General features: G+C 39.9%; 2 protein-coding genes across 3 annotated transcripts; one reads left to right on the top strand and one right to left on the bottom strand.

Annotated features, from left to right (window-relative positions):
* The first annotated feature begins 820 nt into the window (after window positions 1–820).
* On the top strand, window positions 821–10222 carry itih2 (inter-alpha-trypsin inhibitor heavy chain 2). 2 transcript variants are annotated; one of them, XM_042220138.1, is made up of 21 exons: window positions 821–1023; window positions 1515–1541; window positions 1827–1865; window positions 2900–3072; window positions 3147–3251; window positions 3335–3497; window positions 3568–3675; window positions 4143–4271; window positions 4362–4478; window positions 4626–4794; window positions 4882–5007; window positions 5653–5834; window positions 6154–6339; window positions 6460–6599; window positions 6849–7021; window positions 7212–7355; window positions 7465–7578; window positions 8198–8387; window positions 8467–8639; window positions 9609–9720; window positions 9836–10222. In XM_042220138.1, exons 1-21 carry the CDS (start codon window positions 898–900, stop codon window positions 9981–9983), a joined length of 2844 nt encoding a protein of 947 aa, XP_042076072.1. In that variant the 5' UTR covers window positions 821–897; the 3' UTR covers window positions 9984–10222. The 2 variants fall into 2 exon arrangements, with proteins under 2 accessions (XP_042076072.1, XP_005921065.1); XM_005921003.3 differs by having other exon boundaries at window positions 822–1023; window positions 1509–1541.
* Window positions 10136–14568, bottom strand: kin (Kin17 DNA and RNA binding protein). Its single transcript, XM_005921001.3, has 12 exons — window positions 14316–14568; window positions 14128–14222; window positions 13997–14040; window positions 13779–13901; window positions 12342–12526; window positions 12210–12258; window positions 12071–12122; window positions 11862–11994; window positions 11649–11777; window positions 11456–11555; window positions 11266–11366; window positions 10136–10419 (listed from the first exon to the last, which is right to left on the bottom strand). The coding sequence occupies exons 1-12, from the start codon at window positions 14427–14429 to the stop codon at window positions 10360–10362; spliced, it is 1185 nt and encodes a 394-aa protein (XP_005921063.1). The 5' UTR covers window positions 14430–14568; the 3' UTR covers window positions 10136–10359.
* Between the last annotated feature and the right edge of the window lie 412 nt (window positions 14569–14980).

Here is a 14980-nt window from a genome sequence, read left to right on the forward strand (position 1 = left end):
AAAACCAAGAGAACACAAATATTTTAGAAATCTGTCAAAAATGTGCTATAAATTTAAAAAAAAATTGTTTATTAGATACATAACAAACTGAATTCATGTATTTATACTTGTATCGAGCTGGCTGGACTTAAATGTCAATTTCTTCTGTTCAAGAATGAAATAAATGTAAAAACTGTAATTTGGTATCTTAATAAAATGTTTTAAAGAAGTAATTTACTACTTTTTTAAAATAAATTTGAAAATTAATGGAAAACATTCATTATATGTAATCATTTAAAACATTATGATTAAAGCGCTTACACATACTGGTTACATTACAGAAACATTAAAATAAAGATTTTCGTAATTACCAGTGCTGCATGTGTGGCATGAACCTTACATGGTGGTTTAATAAATTCGTTAAGTGCAGCACATTTTTACATAGTCTACTCACAGTATTTCCCTAAATGCTTAGTATGAGTGTATTAAGGAGGTCAAAAGTTTATCATGAAGCTGTCAGCAGTTGGGTTTACTTTGGGGCCATCTCGTGGCCAAGCCGAGACACTATTTGCCCTATTTGATTCAAGTCCTGAAAATGCTCATTTTGCAAAGCTGGCTTTCCAACAGAAACATATTAGAATGGTTCCTGGTTAGTTGTGCACCCTGATGTTCAGCTCCGAAGCGCCCTCTTTAACCTGTGAATGACTCAGACCTGTCCTTTTTATCCTGCTCATACTGCAGGCCGAGTTTCAAAGTTTCCTTCTGCAGTGTGGGTTACATGAAACACAACAAATATTGACTGGGGCTGATCACTTCAGTGGATTTTAACCTTCGGTCTTCAGCTCTGCTCCCCTGCAGGACTCTCTCTCTCCCTCTCCCACTGCTTTGTTATGTATTGTGTGTTTTCCGTGTGAGGATATGTGCACACGAGCCCACAGACCTAGAAACATGAGGCGTCTTCAGGTGTTACTTCTGGGGCTCCTGCTCCTTCATCAGGGCTGCTGCTTTGAGTTTGTGATAGACGGGGAATGGGAGGACGAGATGGTGAGTTGGGAGGTGTTAAAATAAACATTTACATATATATTCAAGCTTAAGCTTAAGTAAAACTGTGTTAGTAGTCTTGGCCTCATATTGAAGACACAATTTTTTACGCCTGTAATTTTAAGTGAATTTTTTGCTTTTCATTGATGTTACAAGAGAGCCACTTGTGTTCCATGTAACAGCCAGTCTGCATAAAATATGTAAGATTAAATCTAAATCACTGTCTTGAAATTTGACCTGCAACAGGTCCAAATACAACAAATTACAAGCAGCTATTCCCTGAAATTCGTGCTTATTGTTATACTATCAAGAAAGATTCTTACATGTTTATATTTATTGTGGCTAAAATGAAAACAAACTAAAAGAAATCTTAAAATTAGAGGCAAATCAGAGTTTTTTGACCTCTGAAATGAGTCTAAATGACATTAAATGACTGGAAAACATTTCCAAAGATCTTTTATTTACTTTCATTTTCTTTGTTCTGCTAGTCACAGATGCAGGATCATCGGGAGAGACATAAGGTGAGAGCATCTTTTCAAAAGTCGGACTTTTATTTTACCTGCACACTGCAAAAAGAGTCTTGAAATGTGGGTTTGTCTTTCTCACTGATGTTGCAACGCTTGTATTCAGCAATCCATGGAATTCACATATTGATCCTTCAAAAATAAACAAAAGCTCAGCAAACAAAGCCACTCTGATCCAGTTTTAAATTCTACATCTGCTCAAATTTAATAACAGTTACTGATGCATGATCTCACCTCAGAGAGCACATTAAGATAGTCTGATCACTTCTGTGTGTATTTCAGAGAGCGATTTTGACCAGTGAGGAGCAGCAAGACTTTGAGGTATGACCCCTCGCTTGTTGTTCAAGCAGTCTCTACTGTGACAGAGTTTAACCTTATCTGATAATCAATACGCTGTTTGAAGAGATCCTCGTGACTGACAGGTTATTGACTTTGTTCACTGTAAATCCTGCTCTGCTTCCCTTTGCTGTCCCTGTTTCTCTGCTTTAGAAGCTAAATTAGCGGAAACGTTTTGTGAAGTCTGACTTTTCTTTCTGGATTTTCTTTTTCCTTATACCTTAAACAGCAGCAAAATACTTTAACAGGCAATAAATGATGTTAATGTCTCTCTACATGGGTGTTTCCAGGATTTGTGAGGCCATGGGGGCCGGGGTTTGGGAGGGGGACAATAATAGTCATGTGGGCTCGTGGGAAATCGTGTATTACATTAAACAAAAATACACTGTGAAAAACTAGCTTCATTTAATAATCCGAGCCATTATCTAGTATTTGGGAGTTTTCAGACCCTTTCGTTAATTAAAACTGTAATACTGCAATACTTTCAAAACAATATGCATCATATTAATGAATGATGTAGCTTTGTACAATAATCACAGAAATGTTTAAAGGGGCTTCTTTATTTATCATATATACATGATGGAAGACAGTTTTTAGGGTGTTTTTAGGGTGCCAACACCCCATGGGTTAGACACATCCCTGCCTTTGAGCAAGTAATTTAAAAACAGAAAAAAAGCATTAAGATCAAATCCATGAACATTTAGGAAATATCTGATACTTTTGGGTCTTAAAGTAGAGACACTTAGGGATCAAATCTTACCCAAATACCTTTTATTAATAAAGAGAACTTCATTAAAGGCACTGTACTTGATTTATGTTGCTACAGAATGCAATGAGTTTGTGGTTTAAAGTATATAATATCAGAGAAAGACCTCTTATGAAAACTTGACTGTAGGAAAACTTGGTGAACAAAAGAAAACAAAGTTAAAAACGATCCTGATCAGAAAAGCTAAACATCTCTATGAAACGTGCGGGAAATTTCAAAATCTCGTTCAGATATTGCTTAATTCTCTGCACAGGCCATCCGTGGAGATGATATCACCGTCAGGAGCTACAAAGTGGAAAGCCGCATCACTTCACGGTTTTCCCACACCATCGTCAGGAGCTCTATGGTCAATTCAGGCTCCACTCCCCAGAGCATCGCCTTCAACGTCCAGATCCCAAAACGAGCTTTCATCACCAACTTCACAATGTGAGCCCAGATTCACTCAGTGCAAGCAATCCAGTGAAAGGGGCAGATATAATTGAACCGTATATTCCCTTCAGGAATGTGAATGGGATAACGTTTGTGGGCTCAGTGAAGGAGAAGGCGGTGGCCAGGAACCTGTACGCTCAGGCCAGAGCGAGAAACAAGGCAGCCGGCATCATCAGGTGCAGGAGCAAAACAGCCTCTCGGTTTCATCTCCTTTGTGCAGCTTGTCAGTTAAACTCTTTTGTTTTTTTCTGCTTCACAGGACTAATTCCCAGGACATGGAGACCTTTAAAACAGAGGTCCATGTGCCCTCGGGCAGCAATATTGAATTTGAGCTGCACTACCAGGAGATGATGCACAGGAAGCTGAATCTTTACGAGCATACACTGCACCTGCAGCCAGGGAGGCTGGTGCCACAGCTCCAGGTGAGAAGGTCACAAATAATGTGGACGTGCACTTCACCTGGCGATCCTTTCTAATGCAGTGACATTTCAGGTGGACGTGTACATCTTTGAGCCACAAGGAATTGCAACAGTAAAGGCATCAAACACCTTTGGAGCACAATTTGCAGATCTAATTAAAGTAACGTCCACCAAAGACAAGGTAACACCAGAAATATGTGTATATGTGTAAAATATAAACCTTTACAATATAATAAGATTAGCTGTTTTGTTGTTATTATAACATTATTTTGTCTTCCTATTGTAATTATCAGTTTCTTAGTATCTTAATTTCTTCCTCTTTTTTGAATTTAAATAAATATCCATGAGATCGAAGTAACCCATGAGTACAGTGCCATAAAGCTGAAAATGTTTGTTTTACTTTTAATATATTAATTTATCTTTGATCTCATGGCAAACTTTTACGGAAAGCTATAAAACTAATTCTGAAAAAAATAAATACATTAAAAATAAATATATATAATTTATTTTAAATATCATTTTAACTGATAAATGTGATCCTGACTTAATTAAAAAATAAACTTTAGTAATATATATATACAGACCTCCACTTACTAAGTAATAAACACTCAAAAAAATATTTTCCCCTTTTTTTCTTCTTGTCCTCAGGCTCACATTGTCTTCAAGCCCACCGTACAGCAACAGAAGCAGTGTGAAAACTGCACAGAAAGCGCTGTAGAAGGTGTCATTACTGTTTTATATGATGTGAACAGAGACAGCAATGCTGGGGAACTGCAGGTATCACACACTGAGCCTACAAGTATCATGTAAAAGACGATTTTATTGATACAGTCTTTTAGAAATGACAGTCTCTTCATATTCCCGCAGGTCTCAGATGGCCACTTTGTTTACTTCTTTGCTCCGTCCAACCTCTCCCCTCTTCCAAAAAACATTGTGTTCGTCATTGATGTCAGCGGGTCCATGTGGGGGGTCAAAATGAAGCAAGTGAGCAACAGTTGTTTACTCTTTGGTCAACATTTGGTGCACTTTGGCTCCTTCTGCTCCATCTTCATACCTCTTCAATCTTTTGTAAAACACTGCAGCCCAGTGGCGGCTTTTCAGAATACATTTAAACCCAAGCTTCTCTCACAGACGGTGCAGGCCATGAAAGCTATTTTGGACGACCTGACCATCGATGACTACTTCAGCATCGTAGACTTTAACCATAATGTGCGCTGCTGGAGTGAGGGGCTTGTACCTGGCTCCTCCATTCAGATTGCAGATGCCAAGAGATACATTGAGAACATTAAACCCAATGGGGGTATGACACAATAATTATTATACTATTATCAAAAGGAGTGCTCGAATGACCATTCCCATGTTAATGTTTGGATTTTACTGACTGCAGGCACCAACATCAACGAGGCCCTACTGAGAGCTGTTCAGATGTTGGTGAGAGCGTCCAATCACAGGGTCATTGACCCTCGCTCCGTCTCCATGATCATTCTTGTGTCTGATGGAGACCCCACTGTTGGTAAGACTGCCTGATTCAGATAATTCCCATTAGCCATCTTGGACTTTTGGAGCCAGAAATGACCACACTTGGACAAAAGAATGCATCACTTTCAGCTAACCCTAGCAAGATGAGTTAGCAAGCTATTAGTGCTAATAAGATTTTTAAAAAAGCATCAGAAGATTTTCAAACCCCAAATTTGAAAGACAGATCTCTAGGATGATCTGTTGGTACAGTTAGCCACACAACAAACCATTTTACTGCACAGCAGCAACACAATAACAGTTAAAAGGCTCAGGCTAGTTGAGGTGAAGCTTTGCAGGCAGGTAGTAGCCTGTTTTGACTCCTAGTTGTCACTCAAAGAGGTCATGCCACAAATGGAGCCACCCCCAAATGGCTATTTAAAGAACTGCAGGTTTTGAAAATTCTGCATTGGCTTCATTTTTCAGCCCTTAATCTGACCAAAGACATATAAACTAGTCAGCCCTACTGCAGACAAGTTTGCATTTTCTTATCCAATATATGATATGTGGTTAAGAAGGCGTCATAGAAATACTGGTATAGTCTTTTAATACCAGGATTTTAGGTGTTGGTGATTCTAAAGCCTTTAATGTGGAGTAGAAGAAGTAGTTTTAGATGGAAACAGCTGATTCAAATTTTCTGCAGGTGAGATCAAGCTCAGTGCAATCCAGAAGAATGTAAAGCGAGTGATGAGGGAGGAGTTTTCGCTCTTCTCACTCGGCATCGGTTTCGACGTGGACTATGATTTCCTGGAACGTATTGCCATGGAGAACAGGGGCATGGCTCAGAGGATCTACGCCAACCACGACGCAGCAGAACAGCTACGGGTACGGCAAGGAAACACAACAAAAAAAACCCATCCAACTCTGCATCACTTACATTCTTCCTCCAAATTTCCAATTTCCTAAAGTCCAAAGCATTCCTTTACTTCAAGCATCTAATCTTTTGGCATCATACTCCCACTTACTGGTAAACTATTTTCTGGGACTCAGTTTGGTAATGAAAAGGTCTGCCAATCACAGTACAAATAAAGAACAGATTTTTCCTGTAAGATAAAATCTACCTTTTTTGTTGGATGCAGAAAATGATGGCCCGTTTAACCATCAAAACTGTCGGTTGTCACCTCCTTTTCTTCTCTCTCCACAGGCGTTTTATAGCCAGGTTTCCTCTCCCCTTTTGAGGAAAATCACTGTTCAATTCCAAGCGGACTCAGTTGCAGAAGTCACTCAGAATCACTTTGATAAATTTTTCAGCGGCTCTGAGCTGGTGGTGGCTGGGAAGGTGCTGCCGTCTGAGAGCAACACGCTGACCAGCCTCACCACGGGGTCTGCTGTAAGTGCAACACACCCAGTCATACACCTAACATGCTTACTTAAAAAATAGCCCGAGTAGTAAGGACATGAAGGAATGAAGCCTTACTACCAGTATCCCGTGGTACATTTCGTCCTGCAGGCACGTCTGGACATTATTTTGGAGACGGACGCCGACACCACAGAGCTGGACGCAGAGCTGGCCAAGCAGCAGCACTCTTTCACTGGCTTTGCCCGCCAGATGTGGGCTTACCTTACCATTAAACAGCTGATCAGTGAAAGGTGACGGCTGACCAGTTGCTTCATTTCTTTATACATAGGAGACATTTCTGGTTGATCATTATTGCCAAATCTCAGCTTGACATGGAAATATCATTTGGAATATAACACCAAGTAATGTCAGTGGCCCTCTAATAAGGGCAGAGTCAAACCCCTGAAAGAAAACATGATTTCTATATAAATATCCTTGAAGACAACAGCAAATTTGTGGAATTGTCAGTATTTGACAGCTGCGGTGTGGCTCCCCTCCAGGTCTCTGGCTACAACAGCTGTCAAAAAGAGGAAGATCACCCAGCGGATTATGACTCTGGCTGTGGAGCATCAGTTTGTCACTCCGTTCACCGCTCTGCTAGTGGAGAGCGGGGACGCCACGGAGAGGTTGCTGGCTGACTCTCCAAAGGACCCCAAACATGGCTGCTGCTCAGGTGCATGGCAAACGGCAGCATGACACTAAACAAAACAGGTGCTACATGGCTGAGGAAGATGAGGAAGGGAAAGGATCCTAAAGCATTTAAAGCACATGTAGAATAAAAGGGCACAAAATGGGATCATACATATATGAATGAAATGCTGTACATGCAAAATATAATACTTTATTCTCTCACATGTTTACAGGAGGAGGATCAAGTGGTCCACCTCCTGTGGAAGTTCTTGTGTACCAGCCTCCACCCTGGGTCATGCCAACCCCAGCACCCTCAATGGGTGAGGTTTTGGAGGGTCCAAAAGAGGAGATCACTCTGCCGGAACGGGTTAACCTTGGTAATACAGGCTGTACACACTCTTACTAAGCATCATGAGTACCTTTCCAGCTGCAGTGTTCCCTGTGAACACGACATAGTGAGTAACCAGCTCAGTGCATCTCTTCCAGTGGATAACGACCCTCACTTCATCATCCATCTGCCCAGAAGTAACATGGACATCTGCTTCAACATTGACTCCAAACCCGGTCATATTCTTAACCTGCTTTCTGACAGTGGAACAGGTAGTAAATGTTCAAAGAAATATGTTTTGGTGTTTTGTTTTTCATGACTATATCTACAGTTTACTACTTTAAAAAACCATGACGATTTCTCTAAGTAATTTGCAGATCATAAGCTGTATAGAAAAGATTGAAGGAGCCAAAATGATATTGGTGGTTGGTTGGACTTCCATTTTTATGTCAGAATGGTAGCATTTTAGCAGTCACCATCTTGGTTTTCTGAAACTAGACAACACATGTGAGGACCCAGAGAACCAGAGGACACTAACCACTCTCTAGTAGCCATTATAATTCACAAACAACAGCATACCGCAATAGGCTAAATAAGATAAATCCCTAGACTGATTAGGAAAATGCTTTCTGAGGAATTAAAAGGAAGAGGAAAGGTAATTTTGTCAGAGGCTTCCACACAATCTGACTTATTTTTGTAACCAGAAAAGTCACCCCCTGCTGGTCTGTAGAAAAAAAATGGATAGAGCACTCCATCTTTTATGTACAGTTTATGTTGCAGACCTGAAGTGAATTTTAATTTATTCAATCTTTAGTCTATTACATTCCAAATTTAACTGAATATTATGCGGCACAATAGTTCATAGATTAACCTCCCTCTCCTGTCCTTAAGGTGTAACTGTGAATGGTCAGTTAATTGGCTCTAAGAAAGTGAACAAACGCACCTACTTTGGCACCATCGGCATCTACTATCAGCCGGATGGAATCAGTGTGATTGTCAGTACTGATGGGATCACCATGACTGATGGCAGAAACAACCACTCCTTCACCTGGGGGTCTACAGCTGAAATAAGACAGGATGGGTAGCTGACTTACCTTTAATTGCTGTTTCTACCTTGCTGTCAGATCCTTTGGGCTAAAGTTGTTTTGTTTCTATTTCAGGATAAGGATTTCCATTGTAAAGAATTCTAATGTCATCATCACAATAAATAATAGTACCCAGGTGATGGTGTTGCTTCACCGTGTGTGGAAGAAACACCCTGTTAATGTTGACTTTCTTGGGATTTACATTCCCAATGAGAACCAGTATTCACCTCTAGTCCACGGACTCATAGGTAGGTCTAGGTGGAGTGAAACACACAGTATCCTCACAGTAATCAAACATTAATGTTGTCAAAATTGTTATGTTTAATAGAGAAGTAAAGCATGGCAGTGTTATAAGATACTAATCAAGGAGCTAGCAATGGCCCAGAGGTAAGATAATAAAAACAGCATGGGCCCCATGATCGAGCCTTGAGGAACCCCATGCAAATGTGGAACAGAAGGTGTAATTATTGATATAAATATTGAAGTGTTTGCCATACAATACAAAGTACAAAGAAGACCACTGAAGTTCAGTAAGCACAATTAAGACTGCTCAATTAAAAATCAGAGTCATGACTCTTTTGGTCAAAAGTGACATCCCAGTTATTTAACTACTTTTAAAACATCATGTTTTTGTTTGTTCAAAGTATTATTTGTGGTTGTTAGACTCAAACCAGGCAATTTTTTTCTAGTATTCAATCGTGGTGAGCTTGTATAAATTATAGCTTTAATATCCTGTACTTAGCTGACAGGAGTTTTAACCATTGTGGTTTTCTCCTGGTGTGGTCTATCTGCTTCAAGATTCAAGATGCTTCTCTGTACACGCTGGTTGTAACAAATGGTTATTTTATTTATCGTTGCCTTTTTAGCTTGAAGCAGTCTGGCCATTCTCCTCTAACTCAATGAATTTTTCTCCTAGAGAACTGGGTGACCATTCTCTGTAAACCTTAGAAATAGCTCTCTGGGAAAATCCCATCAGATTAGCAGTTTCTGAAATACTTAGACCAACCCATCTGGCACCAACCGCAACACTTAATCACATAAGGCCAGTCTCGTAAGGCCAATAATCTTGGCCTTACGAGATGCAATAGTGCAAATGCATTTGAAGCAGAACTTTTCTTGCTCTCATATTGCCTTTTTGTGTTAATTCAGCTCATGTTTGAGCTTACAATATACTAAATATCAAAGATAGAGTTTAAGCTAAAAATGTGGTCCCACAGGGCAGTTTTCCATTGAGCCTGAGGTCATCTTATACGACATCCACAAAGGAGCTGACCCCCTAAAGAAGGAGGCCACTATGGAAGTGAAGGGCAACAAGCTGCTTGTCACCAGGTATGTCTTGAGCCACAAAAAAAAAAAAAAGACAAAAACAAAAACAACAATAAAAAAAATGTTAATAAGAAACCTTCTTGTTAAAACTTTACATTCTTGTTTTTGTGTGTGTCAGGGGGTGGCAGAAGGACTACAGGCGTGATAAGAAGCGCGGCTCCAACGTCTACTGCTGGTTCATTCACAACAGTGGGAAGGGCTTCATTGACGGCCACTACTCACAATACATTGTCCCAAATCTAAGCAGCTTCCTCCACATGCCCTGAGAAGCCAGATCCACACTAAATTACCCTGTCCTGCTATTAATCCCCAGGGGTCAGTAGAGAAAATTAGAACCATATGAGTGAAGGGGAATGTCTTTTTTTCCATTGATGTGCAACTAAATTTATTAATCTTATTTTCCAGAGGACAACAGGAGTAACTTTTGTCAAATTTATTTTGAGAAAATATACATCTGAAATGTCAAAACTGACTCAAATACTAAATAAAAACAAACAAAAACAAACTGCTCAAAGTTCTTCTGGTTTGTTCAAGCAGGTGAAATATGGGACATACACAAGAGATTCCCGGGGAATAAACTCTGACACAGTAGAGTCCTTCAGCTAAAAAGCTACCTGAGGTTTAAACAGGAAGTATGCTTATTCAGGCCAGTTTTGAGAAATCCTCGTAGGCAATGTCCACTCTCTTTCCTTTCTGAGGTCCCTGAGGATGAAGAAGAAAAGACATTTGAATGGCTACAGCAGAACAGAACTTTGACAATACCTAAAACAAACCCAAAATATTAATCCTGAAAACAGGGAGCAATAATTTGGTCATAGTCGGACCTATTACAGCCTGACTAAATATGTTTTTCCTTTCAATATATAATGAATACTGTGAAATTAGATTATTCCTAAACTGTTTGACACACCTTAAATCATTTAGCTGATTTTTTTTATATTCGTGCATGTGCAGACTTTTTGATGGGCGGGGCTATGTAATCATGCACGGACTGATTTGCGCATTTACAACACAGAAGAAGTCCAAACATGGACGAAATAGTTCCCCCCCCAAAAAAACAAACAAACGGCTAACTTGCATGAGCATGTACGTGTCCACCATCGGGCTGAGTAAGTTAGGCTATCACCAGCTTCTGCAGCTCCATCAACAAGCATTTGGGCGCACTCTGAAGAGGGTGCATTTGCTCACAGATGAGGGTGCTGTTAAAACCGCGCTAATATTTTGTTTCTGTTGACTGCTTCTATTAGCTCCATCATTATTAACAAACTTACTAATTTTAATGGTTTAAACACTGTTTAATTCAGTGCCATCAGAAATGATTGCTTAAGAGAATTCTGCATTAAAAAATAAATTAAGCAATTTGTTATTCACAAAAGCTCTTTTTTTCTTTATAAACATAAGGACTCATATGTAATATTGATTGAACAAACAAAGCAATGTGAAGACTTTTGACTACAGAAGTACATTAACTTTTACAGACAAAACTATGTTTTAACATCACAGGGACTTCCTTTGGATAATTAAAAGCTGAAAGGTCAAAATACTTACAGAGTCAAGAGTGAGTGCAGCGCTGAAATGTTTTTCATCAATGCCCTCTAGCAGAGCCTCCATATCTCTGTAAGGACCGTTCAGGATCAAAACTCGTTTACCTGCAGCAAGTTTGAGAACAGGTTTACTACCAGAACAATTAACATTTCAAGAACAGTTTTTCTGTGATTTATAGAGCTGTGATTTATACCTGGGGCAGGTATAACTGTCTCTAAGTGATTCTGGTCCAGTTTCAGTTTGTCTCCAGAGTCGATCATTTTTACCACTGCGGTGTATTTGTCTCGTACCTCCTATGAATGAAAAGGATCCGCAGATGTAAGCACCACAGGCCTTTAAAGTTTACACACTGCAACCCAAATTTAAATCTAAAGAAAATACTTTACCATGATGACAGCCTTCTTTTTGTGGTATTTCTCCCCCAGTCTTTTGGTGATTACTTTTACTATAATATTGGGCTGCAGCCAGTCATCAGTTCTCACCGGCTGCTGCTGCTGCTGTTTTTTCTTCTCCATCTGTGCAAAAAGGAATCACATACCTGATCAATGAACCTGGCTGCAGTTAACCGAAGACAATGCAAACAAAACAAGAATCACAACCTCTATGATCTCCTCCAAAGCTGATTTCTTCTTCTTTTCCCCTCCTCTCGAGTCTGAGCTGGAGTCTTTCCTTTTTACTGAGGTCGAAGACGAAGATGATGCTGCTTTAAGCGCACTAGCACCCAGAACCGAACTAAAGGAGGACAGGAGCACTCAGTTAGAGGCTGAAGTATTTTACATTAATGTATCTTACACAGAGACCTCTGTACCTTGATTTGGAGGGGCCAGCGACAGAAGAACAGGCACCCAAGTTGAAAGCAACTGCAAGACAGAAATAAGTAAGGGTGAGGGGGAAAAAAACAACAACTTTCTAGCAAATGTATTAAGAAAATAAGAAAAAACACAAACCTTTTTCTTCCTCACTCTCCCGTTTGAGCTCTGTGTAGACTGGAGTTTCCTGTAGAATAAAACCACCTTGATTATAAAGAGCTGAACCAGCAAATACAGTACGAGGCTTGGGTCTGCCCTGTTGGTACTCACATCAGTGCCTTTGCCTTCACGGCCTTTGCGGACCTGCTCCTCGATCATTCTGGCACTCCTCTCCTCGTCGTCAAGCTCCTGTTTCTTCTTTCTCGCCTGCTCCTCTTGGCGTCGGATGGTCTCTGGGTCGCGGTCGATGTACTGGATGTACCAGCCTTTGGGGGTTTCATCAACTTTGCAAAAACCTGTTGACGATTTCAAACAAGGTTAAAGTACCATTATATTCCTTTGCATTAACTGCAAAAAGGTTACATCTAGATGAGAGACCTGTCAATTTACCAGTCAGTGATTTGTAATGCCTCATCAATCTACATATACATAATGGACATCAATTTCCAATTCAATTTAATTGTGTATCTAAATAGCACCAAATCACAACAGCAGTTTTCTCAAGGTGCTTTATATTGTAAAGACCCTACAATAATACAAAGAAAAGAGTTTTTCAGGTTTTTCACTCCTTAAAAATTGTCAATTTTTTCTGCCCAAGCTGTGGAAGCAGGTGGTTTGATGAAAGGTAAAAATACAGACTCTAAGTGAAAACTACTCATTACTGATTTCACCTAGTTTTCACCACAACTGAATCTTCTTCCTCTCCCTTTAAGGGTTGCCACAGCAGATCATCTGCCTCCGTTTCACCTTATCCCTAGCATCCTCCTCTGCATGTCTTCCTTGATTATTTTTTTTTCCTCTTGCTTGTCAGCTCCATCTCTAACATCCTTTGTCTAGTACATCCACTGCCCCTCCTGTGCACATGTCCAAACCATCCCAGCATTGCCTCTCTAACTTTGCCCCCAAACTGCTCAACCTGAGCCATTCCTCTGATAAACTCAGTTATAATCCTGTCCCTCATGGTCACTCAGAATTAAAATCTTAACATCTTCAATTCTGCCGCCTCCAGCTCTCTAGCAGGCCTCACTCCATTTGGTAAACCTTCTCTTTCACTTGCTGTGTTCCTTCTATCACAAATCATCTCTGACACTCATCTGCAGCCACTCCACCCTGCCTACGATGTCTTTTTCACCTTACCTGTGCTCTGTCTGTAGCTGTGGATTTCAACTCATCTATCTTTGCTACTTCTGCAACTTCCCCTTGTTACCAGCATTTCAGTTAAAAGAAACACCATCAGTAGCCCGTAGTTGTCCAATCAACAAGCCCAACACACTATTTTGTTAACTGGTCATTTAAATGTGTTCTTTTAGAATAAAACATTGCATAAATGATTGATTAGATGTGGTTAGTAGTTGAAAGCGAAGCTGCTCAATATATAAACGCCCACCTAATTTCACCCTGCTGAAAACTACTCACAAAAACACTTAGGCTGTGATCAAAACACTTTTACTACAGAAGAAAAACACAAGAGTGCATTTCTACAGACCATATTTATTCTTTTCGTAGGTTTCAGACCACCATGTAGTTCAGTGTTTCACACCAGCTTACCCTCTCTGCCCAGCCACTTGGTGAAGTCGGTCAGAGTCTCCCACTGCGTGGAGTTCATATGGATGTGCTCCCGGTGACTGATGTACTCATTGTAGACGATGTTGTTGTGTACTCGCTTGGTCCCTGTGGATGAGAAAGGAGCAACAAACATTCTTATAACTGACTACAGACAGCTGCTGCTGCAGAAACATCTGGATGACTAGCAAACCCCATCTCACCAAATCGTCTCCTGAGCAGCTCCAGGAAGTCACTTTTGAATTCACTGGGAGAAAAGCAACAAGAATAAAGGCTTATGATCTTTTTCATTAAATCACAAACGTGACGGAAGAGGAAACATGACATAACTCACTCTGAGAAGTAGTCCATGAACTTGGTGGGGTTCTCAGAGGCCAGCAGTAGCTGCCTCTGGTGGGACTCGGACATGCAGTGACACTTAAATCCGTTCTGTCACCAACAAAAACACAGTTTAGAGTTTAAAATCCTTTAGAAGTACAACGAATACACCTAAAAAAAAGACCCATTTAATGAACATCTTACCTCGTCCCTGCATTGTTTCTGACACATCTGGCAATACCATCTCAACTTCTGTAGACCTTTGGCTTTTATTCGGTTGCTTATCGCTTTGGGTGAAAGAAAATCCGCTTTTCCCATTATGACTAGTTACCTTTAACACGAAACACTTTATAAAATGATTAAAAAAACGTGTTTTTCCTCGAAAAGCTGCTCAAACGAGCGCTCGATGCTAGGGTAAACAGTTTCCGCGTGTGCTTCTACGTCATACCCTCGCGAATAAACGAAAAAACTCGCGATACTCTTGCTGCGCGTTTGTGCTCCTCATAAAGATTGTGTTTTCTGGAATCTTCGTGTACATAATGTTCCGGAAAACACATTCACAAAATGTTTTAACATTTAACATTTTTAACATTTAACTAATGTTTCTGCGTTTCATTTAATTGTCCTACAAGAAAAAACGAGTAAAAGATGATTTAAAAGTCTTTTCTTTTGCAAAAATAAGAAGAAAAACTCGAAACAAACAAACAAAAACAAAAGTAAAAAGATGTTTCTAGCTAATATAATAAAATCTTAATTATAGCCCAAGCAAATATTTTGTGGAATTCAATATTTTTCAGTAATTTATTTTTATTTAAACTACATGTAAAAGATAAACTACAAAAGGAAGATGTATGTATGGCTGTGTATGC

The sequence above is a fragment of the Haplochromis burtoni genome, unplaced genomic scaffold (assembly GCF_018398535.1).
Source record: "Haplochromis burtoni strain Fernald_Lab_line unplaced genomic scaffold, NCSU_Asbu1 Contig_44, whole genome shotgun sequence".
Classification (NCBI taxonomy): Eukaryota; Metazoa; Chordata; class Actinopteri; order Cichliformes; family Cichlidae; genus Haplochromis; species Haplochromis burtoni.

What these genes read in the sequence shown, in the direction of transcription:
- itih2 (XM_005921003.3), top strand. Translation starts at nt 898, where the DNA reads ATGTGCACACGAGCCCACAGACCTAGAAACATGAGGCGTCTTCAGGTG. An exon ending in AAGGCAGCCGGCATCATCAG is followed by an intron (nt 3,252 to 3,334) that starts GTGCAGGAGCAA and finishes TCTGCTTCACAG; the next exon opens with GACTAATTCCCAGGACATGG. An exon ending in GCAATGCTGGGGAACTGCAG is followed by an intron (nt 4,272 to 4,361) that starts GTATCACACACT and finishes ATATTCCCGCAG; the next exon opens with GTCTCAGATGGCCACTTTGT.
- kin (XM_005921001.3), bottom strand. Translation starts at nt 14,429, where the DNA reads ATGGGAAAAGCGGATTTTCTTTCACCCAAAGCGATAAGCAACCGAATA. An exon ending in AGAAACAATGCAGGGACGAG is followed by an intron (nt 14,223 to 14,315) that starts GTAAGATGTTCA and finishes TGTTGGTGACAG; the next exon opens with AACGGATTTAAGTGTCACTG. An exon ending in CAAGTGGCTGGGCAGAGAGG is followed by an intron (nt 12,527 to 13,778) that starts GTAAGCTGGTGT and finishes AATCGTCAACAG; the next exon opens with GTTTTTGCAAAGTTGATGAA.